Source organism: Symphodus melops (genome assembly GCF_947650265.1).
Source record: "Symphodus melops genome assembly, chromosome: 4".
Lineage (NCBI taxonomy): Eukaryota > Metazoa > Chordata > Actinopteri > Labriformes > Labridae > Symphodus > Symphodus melops.
Genome location: NC_136694.1, coordinates 8,903,248 through 8,924,389, shown reverse-complemented (window position 1 = coordinate 8,924,389; position 21,142 = coordinate 8,903,248). Strand labels below are relative to the sequence as shown.

The window sequence follows — 21,142 nt, the reverse complement described above, 5'->3', positions numbered from 1 at the left end:
GTTTCTGGTGGCAAAATTGTGCAGCATGAGCGAAGGGGAAGCAAGGCAAGACGTGGCTGCAGCTACCTGCTCCTCTCTTTACTGCACACTGAGTCGGACACACAGACACTTCAGCGCTAACGCACACACATACACACACAAGCGCAGCCCCGTTTAACTTTTAGTACAGTTGATCCGTGATCCATACGACCAAGTCGGGAACACGTGATCCGGTGAAACGGTAAACATAGCGATAGCAACGTCCTCTTACAGTCTCTGTAGTCTCAGTCTGTGAGCGTAATAATGAACAGGCTGATTATATTAAATGTATAATGTTGTCAAAGCTAAATCAAGAGAGAACTTGTTTTGTGGAATAATAATTTACTATTCTCTGACGGATTTTAGTTTTCAGTCTGTAATGTTAATGCGGACAATTTCCTGATCTGATAACATTATTGAATCTACGATTGATTCAGCAGAACGTAATGCTTTCTCAATTAAATGCACTGTAACAGATGTGTAGGCTACACAAAAACTGTTATTTAAATAAATCTGTTATTTTAAACATTAAAACATGTTTGGCCTGTATGTTTCATCTACCTGCCACCTTGATCAGTGAATCAAAAAGTGAATTTGGGACCCTGTCAGTAATATAGTGAATGTCAGCAGCTGTAGAGCAGAGGTGGTTGGTTGTAACAAGCAGGTGTTACCATGGTAGCTGCAAAGAAGGGGGTTGACCAGAGAAGAGTTAAACCTTAATTAATCAAAAGTATGATTTACTCGATTAATCGACTGGGATATTCGATAGAATACTCGATTACTAAAATATTCGATAGCTGCAGCTCTAATCGGTCTCATCACATGCATTTAGTCATTAACTTCAAGTTCTATGATAAATCAATAGGAAACTTAAATACAATGTTTTCCAACAAATTATGATTTTGTCTATGTATCACTTTTACATAAGTAGGTTTAAGAACTGCAGGCTTAACATGTATTTTCTCTCATTGTTTCTACAGTTTTGCATTCTTTTTTCCATTTTCTTTAAAACAAGGTCATTTAAGGGCACTTCAAAAAACAAATCCAGAGAATGATTTTTTTATTTTATCTTTTAAAGGGGGTCAACAGAGTAACTTCATGACAATGCTTGATATGACTCACTCGTTTTACTTTCATTCATTTGTGTTTTTTTAAGTGAATAAAATTGTGATATACTCACATTTTTGCAGAAGAGACACAGTCAGCTTTGTCCCTGTTGACCTCATGTCCTTGTTTGCACTTCCACGTGTCTTTTACCCTTACTAAGCTGAATTCTGTTTTCTCTTCTTTGATATTGTTGTCCTTCAGATTAAACTTTCCCATTCTTGCAGTGCTGACAGCAAGTTATAAGAAAAAAGAGCTGTCCCAGGTCTGCAAGGGGATGGCCAGCCCAGGAGCCCTTATATACTGTGCAGTATTTGGGAGCCTGTGTAGTAAGGAGGAGCTCGAGTGTCCAGTATAATCTACGTGCCTTTACATGTTGGAGTTAAAGAGTGACTATTTTAAAACCACCCCTATATTGTCCAAAGCAGCCACCACTGAGATGTGGAACTATTTCCGGACCTGTGCTCCTGGCATTGCAACAAACGAACGTCTGATACTGTTTTTCAATAGAGTCTGCAATCTGTTTATTTTAGTTCACTATGGGGATTAAGTAATGCACATACTGTAAATGTCTCATTCTGTCCGATATATTAATTGATTGATTGTTTTTTTTCTGAACAAAATTCTAAATAACAGGGGGAAAAAAAAGACAAAAGTAGTAGTATTCAAACAGGCTTTATATATTCCTAACCCCATATTACATTTCTTAGTTTATAGATTGTTTCAATTATTAGTTTATGGATTAAACATCATGTAAACTTACTGAATGCAAATGTGTTGTTTTTATTATTGAATCTTGTTTCCAGAAAAAAATGGGCCCATACTCCAGTTTTCTTAAACCCTTACAAATCCACACACCTACAGACTGCATTTATGATGTCACTGAAAACCAAAAGGGTCTAATGTTTTGCCGTTTGGGTAGAAATTGGGATTTGGACCACTGTTGACTTTGTGTATGCTATTAGAACATGACGTTACAGACTTTGGTAAATGGACTAAATGGTTAATGGGCTTTTGGCTTGTATAGCACTTTTCTCGTCTTCTGACTACTCAAAGCACTTTTTATACCGCATGTCACATCTACCCATTCACACACTGATGGCAGTGGTTGCTACATAAAATTACCATAACTAATTAATTCATACACATTCATACGCATCCTGGCATAGCAGTGGGAGCAATTCAGGGTTGCCCAAGGACACATCGGACATGATGCTTGCAGGAGTTGGGATCGAACCCTTCCGGTTGAGGGACGACAACCGTCAGGATCTGTGCCTGACAGCTCTTCCTTCCCCCTTTTTTTGTTGTCTTCAGTTGGTTGTCTATCCTCGTGGCTTTCTTTCACAGGCAGGACCAGGTGAGCCTTATCCAGTAATCAACCCTCACAGTATAAAACCACTGGTCTTCTCGCACGCATGCTGGTCTTCTTCTTCACTCGCTGCCAGATCGTTTAATCACCCTGAGTGGTAGTTTTCAAACTTTGGCTCTGCTGGTGTTTCTGCATCATAGTGCTTGTTTTTTTGTGGCTCATGCTCTTTTGTGTTTTTGCTCCCGATTTTCTTTATCTAGGTTGCCCACCTGCCTGTCGCCCTTTCCACATGGACGTCAACTTAAGTCTAGGATCTACAGACGGAAGGGACGCTTCACAGATTCCCTTGCACTCTGCACCAATTATATTATCCATTAAAGGATTTGTGTTTGCACCAAATCTGTGTTTTTGAGTCTTGCATTTGGGTCCAGACTTCCTGTAGTTCTTAACAACTCTACCAATAAATACCTTTATTTAAATTGTCTGATCATTTGTTCAACTTTTGGAACAAAAATTGAACCCTTTTAGCTTATTTACATTTTAACATTTGTGTAATGACATTTGTCATTGATATGGCAGTCAGTGTTTTAGTAACAATAGTGAAGGACTTTGGCAGAATTGGAATTATCAAACCTTGGGTACACTGACAATTGCAGTTATCAGGGTTATTCAATGTATGCATCTTAGGGATTGTCCATATATGGCTTCTGGCAATTGCATGATGGAGCAAGCCAATTTGGGAGCCAAATTATCCAAACTACAAGGATCTAAACTTTACATTTCATGAATCCTTTATATTTGCCAAGTCTTCCAAAGTATTACTGGCATAAACAAAGAAAGAGAAAATTAGGGACAGACAGGGAGAAGAAAATGTGTATGGACAGAAGCAAGAAAGAATGTTAACAAACTTTTAGTTTAGTAGGTAGTAGTAGACACACCAAGTAGTGTCTGGAAATTTTGAAACTTCAAAAGTTAATTAAGTCATTACTGAGAGTGATCTCTAGCCAGTCAGATGTATCTCTACTTTTCAGCCTATCAGATGGACACAATGCCACGTGGGGTATGAGCAAGAGATCCCGGCAGAGGAATATCAAATATACCCAAACACAAATGCCCAAACATTAAACGATGCACCAGACCTTTGGCACTCTTTTTGTCAAAGCTATAAAAAAAATGCAAGAAACATACTTCAAATTATAGTCATATTCCACGATGCTTCATGGCTATCTTAAAGAGGTTTAAAAAGAAATGTCGAACAGAATCATGAACACAAGTGTAGATATCAAGGTATTTTAAGTGGCAAAAATGAGCCATAAACATTCTTGGTGCTGCACACATTTTGACCTTCAGTAACTTTTTGAACAACAAAGCGGATGAAAACAAAAGCCAGACATAAAAACATTCCTTTGACCCAGTATGGTGAGATTTGTAAGGAGAACAAGGCCATCAGATATCCAATGTCTACAAAATGTCACAGAGCATACAGTACATGCAAAATTAAACATGAGCTAATAAACCTAAAAACAGAACTTTCATTTGACCACAAAAGGGAAGAGAAGTTTATTTATAGCATATTTCAACAACAAGGCAATTGAAGGTGCTTCACACAATACATCAAAAGCATCATGACAGAGGACAGAAAATATACATTTAAATAGAAAATTTAAAAATTACTGAAATTATTATATCTGAAAATATGTTCCAAGTAAAGATAATTTAAATAAAATGGAACATTTAGAAATAAAAGTTACAGTGCAGAGTGAAAGATTAACATCTTCCTTAAAATGGTTTAGTTAAAGGCAGCTGTATGTTTCTTATTCTAGATAACCAAATGTGCAATTTGTTGCTTTTTGTTTAAAAAATGACGGTGTAATTATTACAACTTGCCATACAGCCTTGAGCGTTTAGTTATAGTGTAAAAAAAATAATATTAGTTATCTGCCCCATAAGTAAAATGTCCCCAGGCAAGTGACAAAACATTTTTTGCTGCTTGGACTCTATGGGGTGGATGATGGGTTTGGAAAATGAAATTCTGTCCTTCATTAGAATAGATCCCCCATAGAGTTCAAACTCTGGTGGTGGTGAAGCTGATGACTTGATGAGACAGAGTGGGATGAATAATTGATGGATAATGAGTGTGCTGGTGAAGATGGTGGTGATATTCATTATAAAATAGCCAAAAAGTAAAATACGCCAAGAGATGGCAAGTGGAAGCATCACTTCCATTACAGTTATGCCCAGGAAATACAATAGCAAAATGGATGACAGAGAAGTGTGTCTATTTCTGAGGCAAACAATCTTGTGGAGCAGTCTGTCCACGGACTGTTGTTTTACTACGTTTCTTTTTAGTCTCCCTGTTTTTTCCACTGACCAAAGTTAACTTCCGGCTTGCTGGATCTACGTCGTTGTTATGATTTGGAAAAAATATGATCTCATGTGGCTTTTTGGCCTTGTTCACCTCCAAATCTGGAGGTGAAATTTTTTTAGCACATCCAGATTGTATGTGGTTTGATTTTTTTCCCAGTCTGAACAAAAAAAAGCCACATGAGATCTGATTTTTTCAAATCTGATTCAAACCACAAACGGAGGTGGTTTCAAATGTCATTCCTAAAGATCTGACTCAATCTGAACATGTCGTCGCTTCAATGTGTCGTCTGTGTCTTTCTCAATGTGACACCATTGAAAAATAACAATAATGTAGATCCTGCAAGCTGGAAGTTAACTTTGGTCGGTGAAAGAAACAACAATCAAAACAAATGTAGTAAAACAAGATTTGTAAGTGACTAGATCCTATCTGCGTGTTCTGATTGACAGGCAGGATTGCCTGTTAGGACAGGATTGACGCAGAAGACACGTGTAAGAGACCAAGACCTTCAGATTGAGTCTGCTCTGTATAGGAATCAGATTTGAAAAAATCGGATATCATGTGGCTTTTTATGTTCAGACTGGCAAAAAAAAAACACAATTTGGATGACCTAAAAATCAGACTTGGTGGCGCAATGTAATCAAGGCCTGAGATCAGATTCTGATCAGATTTGGGGGGAAATCAGATTTGGGCGGCAGTCTGAAACTGGCAAAAAGACCAAACTAGATACGATCTGGATGTGCTAAAAAATCTGATTTGGCTCTGCAAAGTGAATAAGGCTTATTACTCTTCCTTACAGAAGTTATGCTAGAGCTTCATATGTGACAATGTTGCTTTTTAATATTCACATTTCTTGTTTCTGAAAAGAAAGGCCTTAAACACATTTTAATATTGACCATAAAGTATTAGGGGAATGTTCCTGGTGTTGAGTTGCAGTTTAACCTGACACGATTTTTCAACCCACCTGTCTTCAAAGTTATGTACACGTGACTCGTTTGGGGTCTTATGCAGAAGCCTTACTTAACTACCAAGCACGCGCGTGTTTGCAGCTGTTGTGCAAGCTATCAGTCACTCCCCTTACACAGTCATTTGCATGCGTGCTGTGATATAACATGCACTTCACGTCGCTTTCCCCACTCAACTGACTCCTTACTACGAAATCGTCACGCCCGGAAATGAGCACCATAACTGCCAGCAGGGGTAAGATTACAGACCGATAAATCGTTGTTGCGCGTTCGTGTTTCATTATCATAACTTGGCACAGTTAGAAACTTTGGATGACTAACTCTATTGGTATCCAGTGGTATGGCATATTTGCAGATCAGATACACCGTGCAACAGGCTGTCAGTTGCTTACACTGGCTTTTATGTCGTCTATGGTGTGGAAATAGAAGTGTGTGTATGCTGTATTAAAAGAATTTCGCATGTATGTCTGACAGACGTCAGACGCATGGCCTTGCGCGAAAATCGAGCCAATTTTGACGTAAATTTACGGCCAACATCCAACCGATTTATTATTTTCTAATACACCTTTGTGTCCACTGTGGATTATGAATATACAATCCATAATATTACTCCGGTAATCTACAGACTAATTAATTACCAACTAAATTTAATAACATGTTTATTTGAAGATGATTGGAGACCAGTGTGATAAATAATCCACCCAGCCATCTATAAGAAATGAAATATAGATTAAACTTGTTTTCTAGCTCATTGTACAGTTTTCCATCTTTTTTTCTTGTCTATATTAAGCTGTGGACTATTTTGTCTATAGGACTAAGCAACGAAGGAAACTGTTTATGCCTCGGGTGTCTATATTTGGCATTTTCCCACATTTTCTTACCAATAGTTCATTAAATTCAACGAGAAAACAACTGGCAAGTCAGTGACCAGTATTTAGAGTTTTAGCCCTACATTTTATTGAAATGTGTGGAAAGAGTTGATAATTGCTTCACTAAAATTACTTGATACTATTCCCAAAGTTCCTGACACCCCAGTGGAAGTCCTTGTGGATCTCTTAACCAAAGCTAATGAGATAGCCAAAACAAGTGATAATGTGCCAGAAGGGTTGACTCGTCACTTGCAGAATGCCTTGGACATAGCTAGTGGCCTGGATGACTACCTGGCCAAAATGACCACACAGGAGAGTAAACCTCTGGCAGAACTCTATGAGTATGGCTTGGCTTTCTACACATAATACGATTCTATAAAGCTGTAAGGCAAATTTGCTAATATTTTAATTTACCCTTTTTGCAGGAAAACAATTTCCCATGACTGGGAACAAGTGCACAAGGAGGGCAAAACCATGTTCAAGCTTCCCAAAGAGTGCATCACTGGACACGTTGAAGGTCTGACATCGTTATCCAGCCTACTGCTCATTGCCATTATATTCCCTGTCTTAACACGTAACTTTATCTGTGTTTTTTTTTTTTTTTGTCAGGCCAGACCCTTAAGATGCTGATTCACATGAGTCAAGCTAAGAGGGTTCTGGAGGTTGGGATGTTCACAGGCTATGGTGCACTGTCGATGGCTGAAGGTCTTCCTGAGGATGGCTGCTTAGTTGCCTGTGAGTTAGAGCCATACCTGAAAGAATTTGCCCAGCCAATTTTTGACAAGTCTCCACATGGAAAAAAGATTCATGTCCATACGGGGCCTGCCATGGACACCCTAAGGGTAAGCAAAAAGACACATTTCAACTTTTAAGGACTGCCAGAGAAGAATTGGACACGGTCATGTGCATAATCAGAGCAGAAAGTATTTACCCTGACTCCTCTTTATTAAACTTGAGAAGGCCGGGGAATTTGTTTTTCAATGATCCTCTGTCTTTTCTAGGAATTGGCAGCTGCAGGTGAGCAGTTTGACATGGTGTTCATCGACGCAGACAAGAATAATTACATAAACTATTACAACTATATTTTGGACAACAACCTGCTGAGATTGGGAGGCATCCTATGTGTAGACAACTCACTGTTCAAAGCCAAAGTTTATCTGAAAGACTCCAAAGACGACAATGCACTGGCTCTTAGAGGATTTAACCAGTATGTCTGTGATGATGCCCGCGTGGAGCAGGTCCGTTTCAATTTTCTACATGAAACTGTTTGCTGTATTTGTGCTTGACTGTTTTTTAATGGCGCTTTTTGTTTTTAAGGTCATAATCCCCCTTAGAGATGGGATCAGTTTGATCCGTCGGGTATCTCCTGTTTTTGAATGCTCAGTAACCAAGGTAATGACCTCAAGGAGGAAGGGCTGGTATGAAACGTATGATTGGCTTTCTGACTGATTTATCAGCTGATCTTCTTTATTTGTTTAAGAGTAAAATAACAGATGATGAAGTTTTCCGTGGGGTCAAGGGGCGCTCCATCCTCGATCGAATGCGACTTGATGGAAAGGTGGCCTATGTAACGGGTGCCGGCCAGGGCATAGGCCGGGCTTTTGCTCATGCCCTGGGGGAGGCCGGTGCAAAGGTGGCCATTATAGACATTGACAAAGCTAAAGCTGAGGCAGTGACCAAAGAGCTCTTTCAGAAAGGTAAGAACTGTTGACACAAAAAAGACTTGTGTGAGCTGCAAAGCTATGTTCTATTCCTGCACTTCTAACCCATGTAGCTAAGTAAATGGGGTAGAATTACAGCAAACTGTTGGTCAGAATCTTTGTATCATTCTCCCTTTACATGACCTTTACTGATTGAACAAGTGGTTTGCTCTGTCTTACAGTCAGAGAGTCATCAAATTTGCTGAACTCTCGATTTTTTTTATGTGGAAAAACAAAATGATAGTAAAGGATAAATCTACATTTCGACAAATATAAAATTAAGATTATGTTACCATATAAGAATATTTTATTTTGACTAATTACAGGGCTTACATTTTAAAAACCAGATTAGGAGGGGAGAATTAAATACAAGCTATACAGCTGTGTAAATTTTTTTTTTTTTTAGGTTGAAAGAGAGTTCTCCTATCTGGTTGAAGATCATTACATGGGCAAAGTTGAAAGAGGCAGTTTTCCTCTTTAAGAAAAGTTTAGGATGAACCTGCTCATTTAAAGCAGGATTAGCCTGCTTTTGTATTTTTGCCACATGCCTCACGTCTGAGTCCTCACTGAGTTCTGGGGTGTGGCATGAAATAATTAAATAATTAACCCAATAAATAGAAAACAACCCGTTATTTCTATCTATAAATACTGTCAATGCTGCAGTACTCATTCAAGAAATGAAAGATGTCCTACTATCCTATGGGCTTAAGTAGCATTTGAATGGATAACTTTGCTGTGATGAGGGCAAGAAGAGAAGAGACACAAGCAAGGCAAAATAACCCTCATCTACTCGACATCTCAGACACTGCCCACATGGTGTCAAATCCTGTTAAGGTTCTTTGCAGCCGTGTAAGGCGGAAATTTAAGAATTATCCTCTGATTTGTACTGTGATATCAAGAAATTACCCAAACAAAGGGGTTTTCCACGAATTTCAGAGCTGTTTTTGCCAATTGCCTTGAAGCAAAATTTTTCAGGCTCAGGATTTTTTGTTCACTTTAAGCCCTGTAATTATTTATCAGAATTGTAGTTCCTGTCAGATAATAGATTGAATGACCAGTTCCTATTTGCACCTCTTAATTCACTTATTGTGCTCTCATTGTTCTTACTGAGTCATAATGAAATAAAATATCAGTTTTCAGTTGTGTTAAGGAAACCAATTCTCCTTATCTAGATGTGAAGCTTACAATGGAAAGTTAATTGTTTTGGAGGAAATGCATGCAAGTTAAAACACAGTTAAACAATAAGCATAGTAATTTTCCTGAACATTACACCTTTAAAAAAAAAAAACCAATACAAGGAATTAGCTAAAAAAGAGCAGAACATGCCATGTTTCAGGACTTCTGTGTGAACCTCTGAAAACAGACTTTTCATTGATGCCATAGATTCTTACTGTGTTCAGTTTTGATTTTTGGCCAGTAGAGGGCAGCAAAAGAAAAGCTATTCTTTGTCAGGATGACGTTCCTCCAAGCCTTCGTAGTTGTTAGATTCTCACTTTATCTCTTAAAACATTGAAATGATCTTTGGATAAACAAAACAAGTTTCTTACTTTTCTTTTTTAATTTGTTCTATATTGTAATTATATTTTAATCGTGATTTGTCTAAAGTGTCTAAGTATAGAAGTGTTTTTTATGCATATAATGTGGCTTAATCTTCAAAGTGCTCTAACAGAAAACCCTTTTTTTTTAATACAGGCATCCATGCCATTTCCATCACAGCTGACATTAGCAAACCAGCTGATGTCCAGAGAATGGTTGATAACATTGTCTCTAAATGGGGGACCATTCACATTGGCTGTAACAATGCAGGAATTAATTTGAACTCTTCCAGTGAAGACACCAGTCTAGAGGAGTGGGACCAAACCTTTAATGTTAACCTGAGGGGTACTTTCATGTGTTGTCAGGTTAGTATCACACCCTGTGTGTGTGTGTGTGTGTGTGTGTGTGTGTGTGTGTGTGTGTGTGTGTGTGTGTGTGTGTGTGTGTGTGTGTGTGTGTGTGTGTGTGTGTGTGTGTGTGTGTGTGTGTGTGTGTGTGTGTGTGTGTGTGTGTGTGTGTGTGTGTGTGTGTGTGTGTGTGTGTGTGTGTGTGCCCAACAAAATTTTATAACACAAAAATGCATTTTTATTCCAATACATTTAACTCTTCAAATGTAAATATTTTATTACGTAATTAACAAGTTGTAACTCAAACATAAAAGTGAAAAGCAAATATTACTATTTAAATGTAAAAGACAAGGTCATAATATTATCAGGTGAGGGACACTTTTTTTGTTGTTGCATGTTTTGGAAAGAGTGAAGTTATTTTCAACTAATCATCAGTAAGTAAACACTCTTAGTCTTTCATTCATCTGAAATTTAAAAAAATCCAATGGTGACCTATTTCTTGAAGAAAGTGTTTTATTCTTTAATTCAATTAAGGGGGGGAATTAAATAGTTTTGTTTTTTTTAATTGATGGCTACTATTTAACTAAAATAAAGTTGAGTATTTGAAATTATGCAAAGCTGAAATTTAAACGGACCTTTTGATGAGAAAAATTCAATACTATATAAATATATATATATATATATATATATATATATATATACACACACACACACACACGCATTATAGTGTGTGTTTATTAAAACCATGATAGACAGGGGTTAGGTCAGCTTTACCTTCTCGATAGTCAGTTAGACAGGTTTTAAATGGTCAAGAGATGGTCTATCTTCACCACAAACTAAAAACTAAAACTATATATATATATACATTTTTTTTTTTTTTTATTAATTTGTGCTGAGCCTTTTTCTGGTATATTCGTGCAACAATAAGGTCTTTAATGTGTATCTTTCGTCTCCATTTTTGCCTTAGGCTGCAGGCCGAGTGATGTTAAAGCAAGGTTATGGTAAAATAATCAACACAGCCTCCATGGCCAGTCTGATAGGTGAGTGATTTGTTCCTGCATTATCTCTTGACAGAATATGCATGAACATGTCTGCTTTTAATATCTGTGTGCTGCATTAAGAGTCATGTCCAGATCAGGAGGAGAGAATTAAATACTTACAAGCTATACAGCTGTGTGCAGAAATGTTTTCATTTTTACAATGAACATTTTTTTTTTGAGGTTGAAAGAGAGTTATCCTATCTGGTTGAAGATCATTACATGGGCAAAGTTGAAAGAGGCAGTTTTCCTGTTTATGAAAAGCTTAGGATGAACCTGCTCATTTAAAGCAGGATTAGCCTGCTTTTGTAGTTCTTATCCACTTAAACTGTGCTCTGAAGAGATTCATCCACCCTTGTATACAGTAAGCTTTGCAGAAAACTCTTGTAATTGCATCTTGCTGAGGTGCTTTTGCATCATAATAAACATCCCCTCTCTGTGGAGATGTTTAGAGGATGTAGAAGGCGACCTGAGGTACAATAAGGGAAGGGAGGGTTCCTGTGCAACGGCAAAATCCAAACCTGTGCCAGCAGCGTTGTTTGAACAGCGGAAGACACTTTTAGACTGTAGTGAGTGCCTAGTTAAAGGCTTGAAATGTGTAGCACATGTGTATTGTTCCTCCTCCAACAGGTTCCTCCAGAGGAACAGCAACACTTTATCAGCAGTATAGTCAAACAGCCAGTAAACTGTTATGCCATATGGGCCACAGTCCCATCTGCAGGGGCAATCTGTAAAACAGGAGCATGCTGGTAAATAGAGGAAGGCGTAAAAAAATGATCAATTACTCACATTACGTATAGTCCTTCAGGAATTTACTTTATTGGTCTGGACATCTGTTATAATATTGTCATAATGTGTAATCAGATGGGACCTGTTCTAGCCAAGTGGAAGCCCAAAAAGCAGCCGTAAATGCCCAATTAAAATGCTCAATGACAGCTTTTTGTCCATCTGCTGAATAGATTGTGTGTGGAGGGGGTATTGTTGGGCACACACACACACACACACACACACACACACACACACACACACACACATATGCAGAGAGTTAACAAAGTCCCAACCATCAACCATTTTTCCCCCAAATGATGGCCTCTAGATCAAAGACTTTGAGACAGCAACTATCCGAGTAAATATGGTCACATTCTGCTTTTTGACTGAGGACCTTTAAGAGGCTCTCACACCTGCAGACATCTGCTGCATAGCAATACAGATGAAAACAGCCACACTTCTGGGAAAAGGTGCATTATTTGAACTCTGAAGAATTCAAAATGTAAAGGCAGGCCTGATAAAGAGCATGTTTTCTCCCACTTGAAATGGGCAACAAGTTACAGGGTGAATGTTAAGGAGGGCTTTTGAGAATACTCTCCTGCTAACTCCCTTTCCCTTCTCTGGGGATTACTGCTCTTTAAGACAGCGAAAACATCAATGCAGGTTTATTTAAAGGATGAAGGCATTTTCTGAATGGTATTTTGGGGCCGTATCATCAGGTCTCGAGCGAGGATTAGTGCTGTTAGGCATTTTGAGCTGTGTTTCCTGTCCTGATAAGTCGGATTTCACCTTCAATCTGCGTGTAAGCCCTGGGCTCTGCCCCTCCTTGCCTGCTCCTCTGAGGTCGTAGCCTATCCTTATCCAGCCCAGCCCAACCAAACATTACCTTTGTCTGTTATCTATACACAATCCCACTCAAGCACACTCTCAGCCACAGTTCTGTTATCCCACCCTTTACATCTTATTTCGTACTCGGTTTCCAACTTTTACCTCTGTCCTGGAAATATATCCTTTATTTGAGCTTGGGATGCGGGATGCTGCAGCCCTTTCTCCCCTCTCAGCCTCTCTGCAGCTGGCTGGTATTCATCATCACGGTCTCACACTGAAGCCATTTGGCAGTCAGATCGACGGGTGCTGAGGTTAACTACTAAAGTTGTATGTAAGTTGGAGCTTTTCTTGTGATGATTAATCAACCAGCAGAAAATGAGCCCCTGTCCCGGCATCCCATGCAGTGTGCAGCATCTGGGATGGTCAAGGCAAACAAATGACTACCTGTCTTTGTTGCTGAGGACAGAGCATAACTGGACATGATAAGCGATTAATTTTACATGACTTCGTCCTCAGAGGCCTCAGCAGCTAATGGAAGAGCTTTAATGTAGTATCAACAAGAACCACATGAGCTGATATATGAAGTGTATGCTGTTAGCCCCTATGAGAAAAGAACTATTCTCTGTTTAGAAAGAGAAGAGCACTCCTTGAAAAAAAACCCCAAAAGATTTACAATAACCTGTAAATTTCCTAGATGCCTCCTTTTTATTATTATACAATACATTTAATTGCATATAACACTGTTTGGTCAATTTAATCTTTCTATCCTCTTCCTTGCAGTCCCACATCCCCAGAAGCAGCTCCCCTACAATACGTCAAAGGCTGGAGTGGTAAAACTGACTCAGACTCTAGGCACTGAATGGATTGAAAGAGGAGTGTGTGTCAACTGCATTTCACCGTGAGTGCTGTCCATTCTTAGTCTTCTTCTCCGACTGTTATTTGCCAAAAACATGTGGTTCCACCTTTTGAGCATTTTAAGGGATAGAGCTGCCAGAAGAAGTGGTGATTAGTGTGTTGGCTTTCATATGAAGAGCCCCATTTAGGAATGATGCACTAATTTAAATCCTCAAACAATACATCAGTTCTTAATTAGATGATGTCTTGAGGGATGAATCAACCAAACACTTGCTCTAATTGTTCTATTCAATTAGGGAATCAAATTTGCACCCTCGTTTAAAGTGTTGCCGCAACAATAGCGCCTTGTTTGTATCTATTTGTCTGTGAAGCTGAGCAGGGGGAAGAAAACAGTAGTACACAGGGAGGGTAGTGTGTGAGTGTGTAAGGAGGGGTTTAGTGAAGCGTCCCTTAGCCCCAGCCATCCCTGAGCAAAATCCGTCCAGTGGCACCAGGCGAGCCAGCACAGTCATAACCGCAGAACAAAGCCCTTACACGCGCTTCACGCTCAGCTTTATTTATCGGCAGCTTGTTTGCTAATTTTAATTTGCAGAGAAGCACGTGTCTCTCCCCTCGCTTACTGGGCGTCTCAATGGGCTGCTGATTTCTTTGAAGTGACAGTCGGTAAATATGCATAAAAAAGGGACACAATTAGTGCTCACGAGGTTGACTGGAGCCTGATTCTATTGGCAACTTTAGGCGTGATGGTGATAAGCTGCATTATCTAGAAAATTGGCTGAGGGAAAACGGTACCCCTGATTGCCAGCAAAGGTTCCAGATAACAGGGCAGCTGAAGTGATATATAATTGAGGTGGAATATGTTAACCATGATGTCTTGTGGTTCATAGAAGTGCTAGTTTATTCAATGTTAAAATTCAATATCAAGGCAGCAGAATACATTGAACAACAATTCAGGCCTCAAGGCTTTTTAGTCCATGTCACGTCAGTTGCAAATGTCATTCAATGTCTTTTTTTTTTTTTTAAGAAAGTGGTGTAAGCTCCGTTACAAGATTGTTGTAGAAGAGAGAAGTGCTTCTGCTGTGATTGAGTAACTGTGTTGCAGAGCTATTGGATACTAATTCACCTATAAAATCCGAAGCATTGTTTTGTTTTAATTTATTTTTTAATTCCTTCTGAATTCCTTCAATTAGATTTTTAACTGGAATCAGAACAGGAATATTAAGGAGTTGCATGTCATATGAGCAAATTATGCCAGATGTCCCCTTACACCCATGGGCTCTTCATGAGATGGGCCGCTCATCTGAGTACCACTAGTCCCACAGTAAATACCATCAGAGATGTCATGCTATGCCCTTTCTCCAAAGGATAATTGGGTTTATTTTTGTCACCAAAGTGGTGGCTCTGAAGCAACGCTGTCACTCCTGTGATGCCTTCTGATTCAATTTTGCCCCCTCCCCCACCCCTTTTCTCTCACTTTCTTTTTGTCTTTTTTTTTCAGGGGGATTGTTGACACCCCTCTCATCCACTCAGAGAGTTTGAGGCCGCTTGTGCAGCGCTGGCTGTCAGATATCCCCGCTGGTAGACTGGCTCAAGTGACAGACCTGCAAGCTGCAGTGGTCTTCTTGGCATCTGATGCCTCTGACTACATGACAGGGCATAACTTAGTCATAGAGGGTGGGCAAAGTCTCTGGTAGACGGGGTAGATGAAGAGATGAAAACTTTTATCCCCTCTTTACACTCTTGGCATGAGTCTCTCAAGAAAGGTTTCATGTATATAATCTCCTTAAGACACATTACCACAGTATAATTTAAAGTGGTAATAATAAGTATGTTTGTTTACATTTCTTTTTTTTCACTGTTTGATAAGAATTCTGGAAGCTTTCATTTTTGTCAGGTAGGCTCAATTTGTTGTGTGCTATGGCTGGCAAAATAATGCCAGTTCTTGTCAAACTATGAAATTATGTCATAGATAATTACATTAGTTCAAGAAAGTGGAGAAAATTGTAACCAGTCTTTATCTTCAAGCTTGATGATTTTGTCTGTTATCGCTGCATGTTCTCTATGTATTACTTCATCCTCAAACAATTGTGATAATAGTTTTTTTCCCCCTAGTCTTAATGTCACTAAGACACAACCTCTCTTAATTCTACTTATGTAAGCCAACACAATCTTATGTTAGTGTTTGTTCTTTACTGTAAAACAACAAGGGTGACATTTTCGAGAAAAATAAAATGGCATCGGCTTTGCTTGAGCATGCGAAACAAATGAATGACGCTTACAATAACTAAATAAACTTTTATACTGTTATGCTTGTTAATCTCTGTAAACTGTATTTCAGGGTTAAAATAAATAATGAGCTTTACATATTTTTCACAGACTACATGGAAATTACTACCTACTAGAATGATTAACAGTCCATTCAAAGCACAAAAGGGTAAAAGTGAGATGTATTGTACACTGTCTGCACCTTGACTTACCACTCCCTCTGGTCCAAGACTCTTGTGTACCATATGCAGGATTACAGCATTCCAGTCTGCCTCTTTCCAGCACTTTCTTGCCAAATGGCCCTCACAAGTGGTGCTCGTGAGTGCCTTCTTAATTGCTCCATTAACTGTTTGTGTGCTGAAAAACAATACTTAAAGGAGGGGTTAGCTGAGGACGTGACCCCAGCTCCTGCAATTATATGAAAAGTAGTGGCCAATTAGCTCACTCTGTAATGTGACACTGTTGGTGTTTATGTGAGCAACTTCAACTTCTCACTGTTAGTGACTGTTCTCTGATTTACATAATTGGGGGATTGGTCATTAATGGGAATGGCGTGTGAGAGGATCCCATTAAGATATGGAGTGAGATCTGATCATCTCCATTGCTCTCTGCTATTTATCTACAGCTGAAATGGAACATTAGAAGTTATTGGGATTCTTATCCTCATATATTATGGTAAAATATAGAAGTTTTCCAGTTTGTGAACACAAGGTCTAGGAGAATTTGTTCACATGGAGGCAAATTTTCCTCTTGGCGCCCATTTCCTGTCTTTCCACCGAGGGGCAGTATAGAGACAAGCAGCTGCATCATATAAACAAGGACAAAAAGTTGCAACAAGAGCATATCACATTATTGTTCATAATCTAAAGTAATAATAATTCACTTTGACTTGTGTGTGTGTTAACAATCTGATTCCAATATTCAAACAGCTCAACCTGATCACTCAAAGAAATGCATTAAGACATTTTCAATTAAATGTTTATTGTAGTGGACAGTTGATTTTTTTTTATTGATTAGTTTTAACTTAAAATAAGGACAGTTAAATTTAAATAGTATATTCTTTCCTGTGTTCAAATATAGTGAAGTGCAAATATCAGGTCTTAGTTGATGAAGCGCAATAACCATTTGCATTTATGGATCGCTCTCATTGCTTTTTTTCTTCCCCCGGTCTACCAAACGTGGTGCAAAGAAATATTGTCTGTCAACATCAAAGCTTCTTTGCCCTCTGTCCACTTTCAATCCATTTAATATCGTGACTCCGAGGCAGTGTCTAAACTGTTGTTTTGTCATCATGTTTTTCACTTTATTAAACTCTTTAAAAGCCCTCCTCGAAAGTTCGTGTTTTCCTTACAATTGCAACCAATGGAGCTAAAACTATAATTTGAGCAACACATTGTGTTTTCCCCTTTGAATGCCATAGCCTGCTTCAAGCTGTGTAAGTGATCTTGAATCCATTATTTCTAACACTCTTTTGCTGCCATTACTGTGAAGAGCAAGACCCTGTTGTACATAGTGCTGTTTAGCTAAACAGTTCTTCACCCGAAAAAGGCTCTTGTGCCCTCACACTGAAAATCAACTCTGATTAACTCTCGGCTCTGTCACGGCATGCAACATTTTACAGCAACAGCCGTTCAGAGGGAGACCCCGGTAGATGGTGAACAACACAATGAGGCAATGTATGTTGCTGGCAGGTTGTGTCCGGGTGACAAGAGGACCCAAGGTTTTATGGATGATATATTAACATTTGACATTATCAATACACTTTTATTGATGGATTATGGCATTCTGTTACATACCCACTCAGTGCAGTGTTTGAGGATGAAATGTTACCTATTATAAATTGAATCGTGTCCCTGATGCTATCATCAGATGTATGACTGTGTAACAGCAAAAGGAAAATGTCAACATTTATCTTCCAATGAGACCTGAGAGTGTTCTGTGAACTGCATACTCAAGAAGCTGGACGATTACATCCAACACATTTACATGGAGTAAAACCTGATCGTGATTGCAGCCAAACATGGGATCAGTTTGATTCACAATACAATAACGTTACCTTTTCAGCCTTTTCATACATTATTTTTAAGTGTTAATTTGTTAAGCCAATAATACGGATACAGACTGTAGCTGGACAAAATGTTAGCAGTTACTGTAGCATTGCAAGTGCTATGCCATTTAAGAGGGTTTACAGTAATCTGTAAAAATAAGGGAATCTGATAATGTATTGACAACAGAAGATAGTGTTCTGGTAAGGACGTTGTGTAGTAGGAAGTACAGTTTACATTTTGTGTTTTCTGGTTAGCTATTCTTATTATTTGCTTTGACTACTTTAATAACTTGTTTCTATGTTACATGTTACCTGATAGGAGAGCTTCTTGACAAGCCCCTCTGGGTTTAATTGGCTTCTCCAGCACATTTATTTCAAAAGACATCCTTATTTTGTATTAACTGTCCATTTTTTCTTTATTCTCATTTGATCTATTTTGTTTGTGTGTTTTAAGTGCATGAAATATATAAATGAAAAAAATAGGCATAGTACAGAGTGTTGTGCTCTTGTGTTACTCTTGTCCAATCTCACTATATCGCTTTATGCACTTACTATTGACTGCCGTTTTACTTTGATCATGAGAGATTGCATCAAATTGGTATCAGTTTTTCATGTTGCCAGGTCTTTCATGTGTGTGTGTGTGCTTGTAGGTGTTTCGCTTGGCTCCGAGAATGCACTGGATTATTGTCTACTCGTGTTCCTGACTTCTCATGGCATGACTTTGATTGCCTTCTTTAGTGTAAGGTAATCAGATGGACTGCCGATGAAACATTGTGATGGTTTGTCAAATTGCAAATATTTTATGTTGTTCTGTTTGAATGCTTTGTGCTTTCTGCTAATTATTGTAAAGTTTCCTGTTTTATGTACTTTAGTTAGTTGCTTGGCCTTTAACAAACCAGATATTCTTTAATTGTCTAACTGTTGAAATATTTTTTTATCATATCAACACCTCCTGATATTTTTTTTCATGATTTGTAAAGGCTGCAAAAATGCAGATGTGTTGTTGCTAGATCCGTATTCAGACTTGATAATCACTACATTATATGTCATGTGACATCTTTAAACAATTTAAGTGTTCACATTATTTTTGTACATTTTGAATCTAAAGGGCTTTTATTCAAACAGAATACTGAGCCGGTAAACCTTGCACTTGGAGTTCTCTAATTACAATGCAGCTAATGTGTTATTTCCTTCCCAAGTGAGATTACTTTCATCTTTCCCATTAAGATGCACATTTTGTTTGGATACTCAAATTACAAACCCATATTAAATCTGACTGTGCAAAAAGCATTGATCATAGCCCCGATAGCTGCACTCCAACTTTGATTTAATTTGCACTTCCATTAATATCTATGAGACGTCCGATTGTCGTCTTGGGCATATTGATGGTATTGTAAGCCCTGCCTTCATATAATGTTCCCCAGCGGCAATGAGGAAATGTTACACAGAATTAGGCCGAGAAGCAGGCTCAGTGGAACTGGCACTGCAGTCAGAAATTCATTACCCTAATAAATGGGGGGGGGGGGGGGGGGGGGGGGGGGGTGTCTTAAGAGAAATTTGTCTCTTCCTCCATCTCTCTCAACACAAAAACACAAAAGCCCTCACTTTGGCCTCAGAGTGGAACTTAGACGCTTCCTATTATTGCTGCCCATTCACCCAAAAGTCATTTTCGAACAGCTAGGAGAGTCTTTAAAATATGTCTGACAATTCAGTGCAAAAGCAGGAACTTATTGCCTGTCCATCATATAGCTGTATGTCTACAAACCTAACTATTGGGAAAAATGCAATAACAGCTGTGTTTTATTTAACATATCTAATCTTTAGAATATAATGGAAGAAAACACAACACTGTAGTGGATTCCTTGTGGGCCAGTTAAGTGTCAAACCATGCTGATTTCTTATGTTGATTAATGAAGTGCCAAATGAGAATATGTACTCTTTCCCTCCTTTGTTGCAGCCTTGACATGTTGTTTCCTATGGGGAAAACACTACTGGAGCCCAGAGACATGAGTTATGCTGTAATTAAAGCAATCATGAAGATGAAAATAGCTGTTGTTGCATCTTGAAGACTGTAATGGAGTGTTTGAACCAAGAAAGAGGAAGATTCATTGTTTGGTAACTGTGTTCGGAGACTGTTTTTCCCGAGTCCTTTCATTTTCTCATCAGCGTATCTTTCAAGAAGGAACATCTCTGAAACAAAATATGTTTTACTTCATCTTCCTGCAGCAAGATTGTCATGCCAGACAAGCTTTTCAGTGGATGGCACCATTTTCCCTTTTGTTTTCAAAAAAAAAAAGGGGGAGGGGGGGGGAGGCTTCTCTTACGATACTGCCACAGTGATTCATTTTCAGGTCATTAAAAAACTCGGCTTTTGAAAATGTTGGGCTGCTCAGGTGGCGAAGCCTGTACAGGGGAGACATGTCGTAAATAAAGGCAGCTACATTTCAAATGCAATAAATAGGGGACACCTAAAGACCTTGCATGATTGCAGACATCTAATCATTTAATTTATGCGTGTCTAAAGGAGCCCTCATTAACATTCAAGTAGCACTCATCTGTCTAGTGGGATCATTCCAACGGCTGCATCACTCTCAGACGGAACATAGGCTATCTATTTGGACAACACAGCATGGCTACGCTCAGCAAGCACCTTCTTGCTATCCTCCTCAATGTCATGAGAGACACAGCAAGTTACGCTCATTACGTATAGGGTTTAATTTGTGATCCAGTGATTCTGTTGCTGTTAATGTGGAGAACCTTTGACAAAGTTAAAGCCATATTCTCTAGGTCACAGTAGGCTACAGTGTTGGGACTAACACATCTGAGTATGTTGCAGTAAATCACTCAACTCTTTTTCTCACAGCAGTCTGAGTCTAGGAGCAATTATGCCTTTCAGATTGCAGCTTTTTTTAAAATAAGCATCAGCAGACTTCGATGAGGACAAGTGAAGTTGATATGATGTCAATTTTTGAAAATAGTTTAGAGTCTTTGTTTGTGCTGTGATGCTGCAGCAGACCTTAGTGCCTGCCACTGCATATAAATACATGACAGAAACTCAATAATAATTGCCATGGATCGCTTTTGACGCATGCTGGTTGACAGCTGCATTGTTCTTTGGTCACATTTTAT

At 38.7% G+C, this 21,142-nt stretch overlaps 1 protein-coding gene across 1 annotated transcript; it reads left to right on the top strand.

The window, feature by feature from the left end:
* Positions 1 to 5,825: 5,825 nt before the first annotated feature.
* LOC306821886 (uncharacterized protein) lies at positions 5,826 to 16,008 on the top strand. The gene is made up of 11 exons (XM_079340494.1): positions 5,826 to 5,996; positions 6,782 to 6,971; positions 7,056 to 7,147; positions 7,240 to 7,472; positions 7,632 to 7,868; positions 7,948 to 8,022; positions 8,111 to 8,327; positions 10,023 to 10,231; positions 11,181 to 11,253; positions 13,627 to 13,744; positions 15,200 to 16,008. Exons 1-11 carry the CDS (start codon positions 5,972 to 5,974, stop codon positions 15,393 to 15,395), a joined length of 1,665 nt encoding a protein of 554 aa, XP_079196620.1. The 5' UTR covers positions 5,826 to 5,971; the 3' UTR covers positions 15,396 to 16,008.
* Positions 16,009 to 21,142: the final 5,134 nt, after the last annotated feature.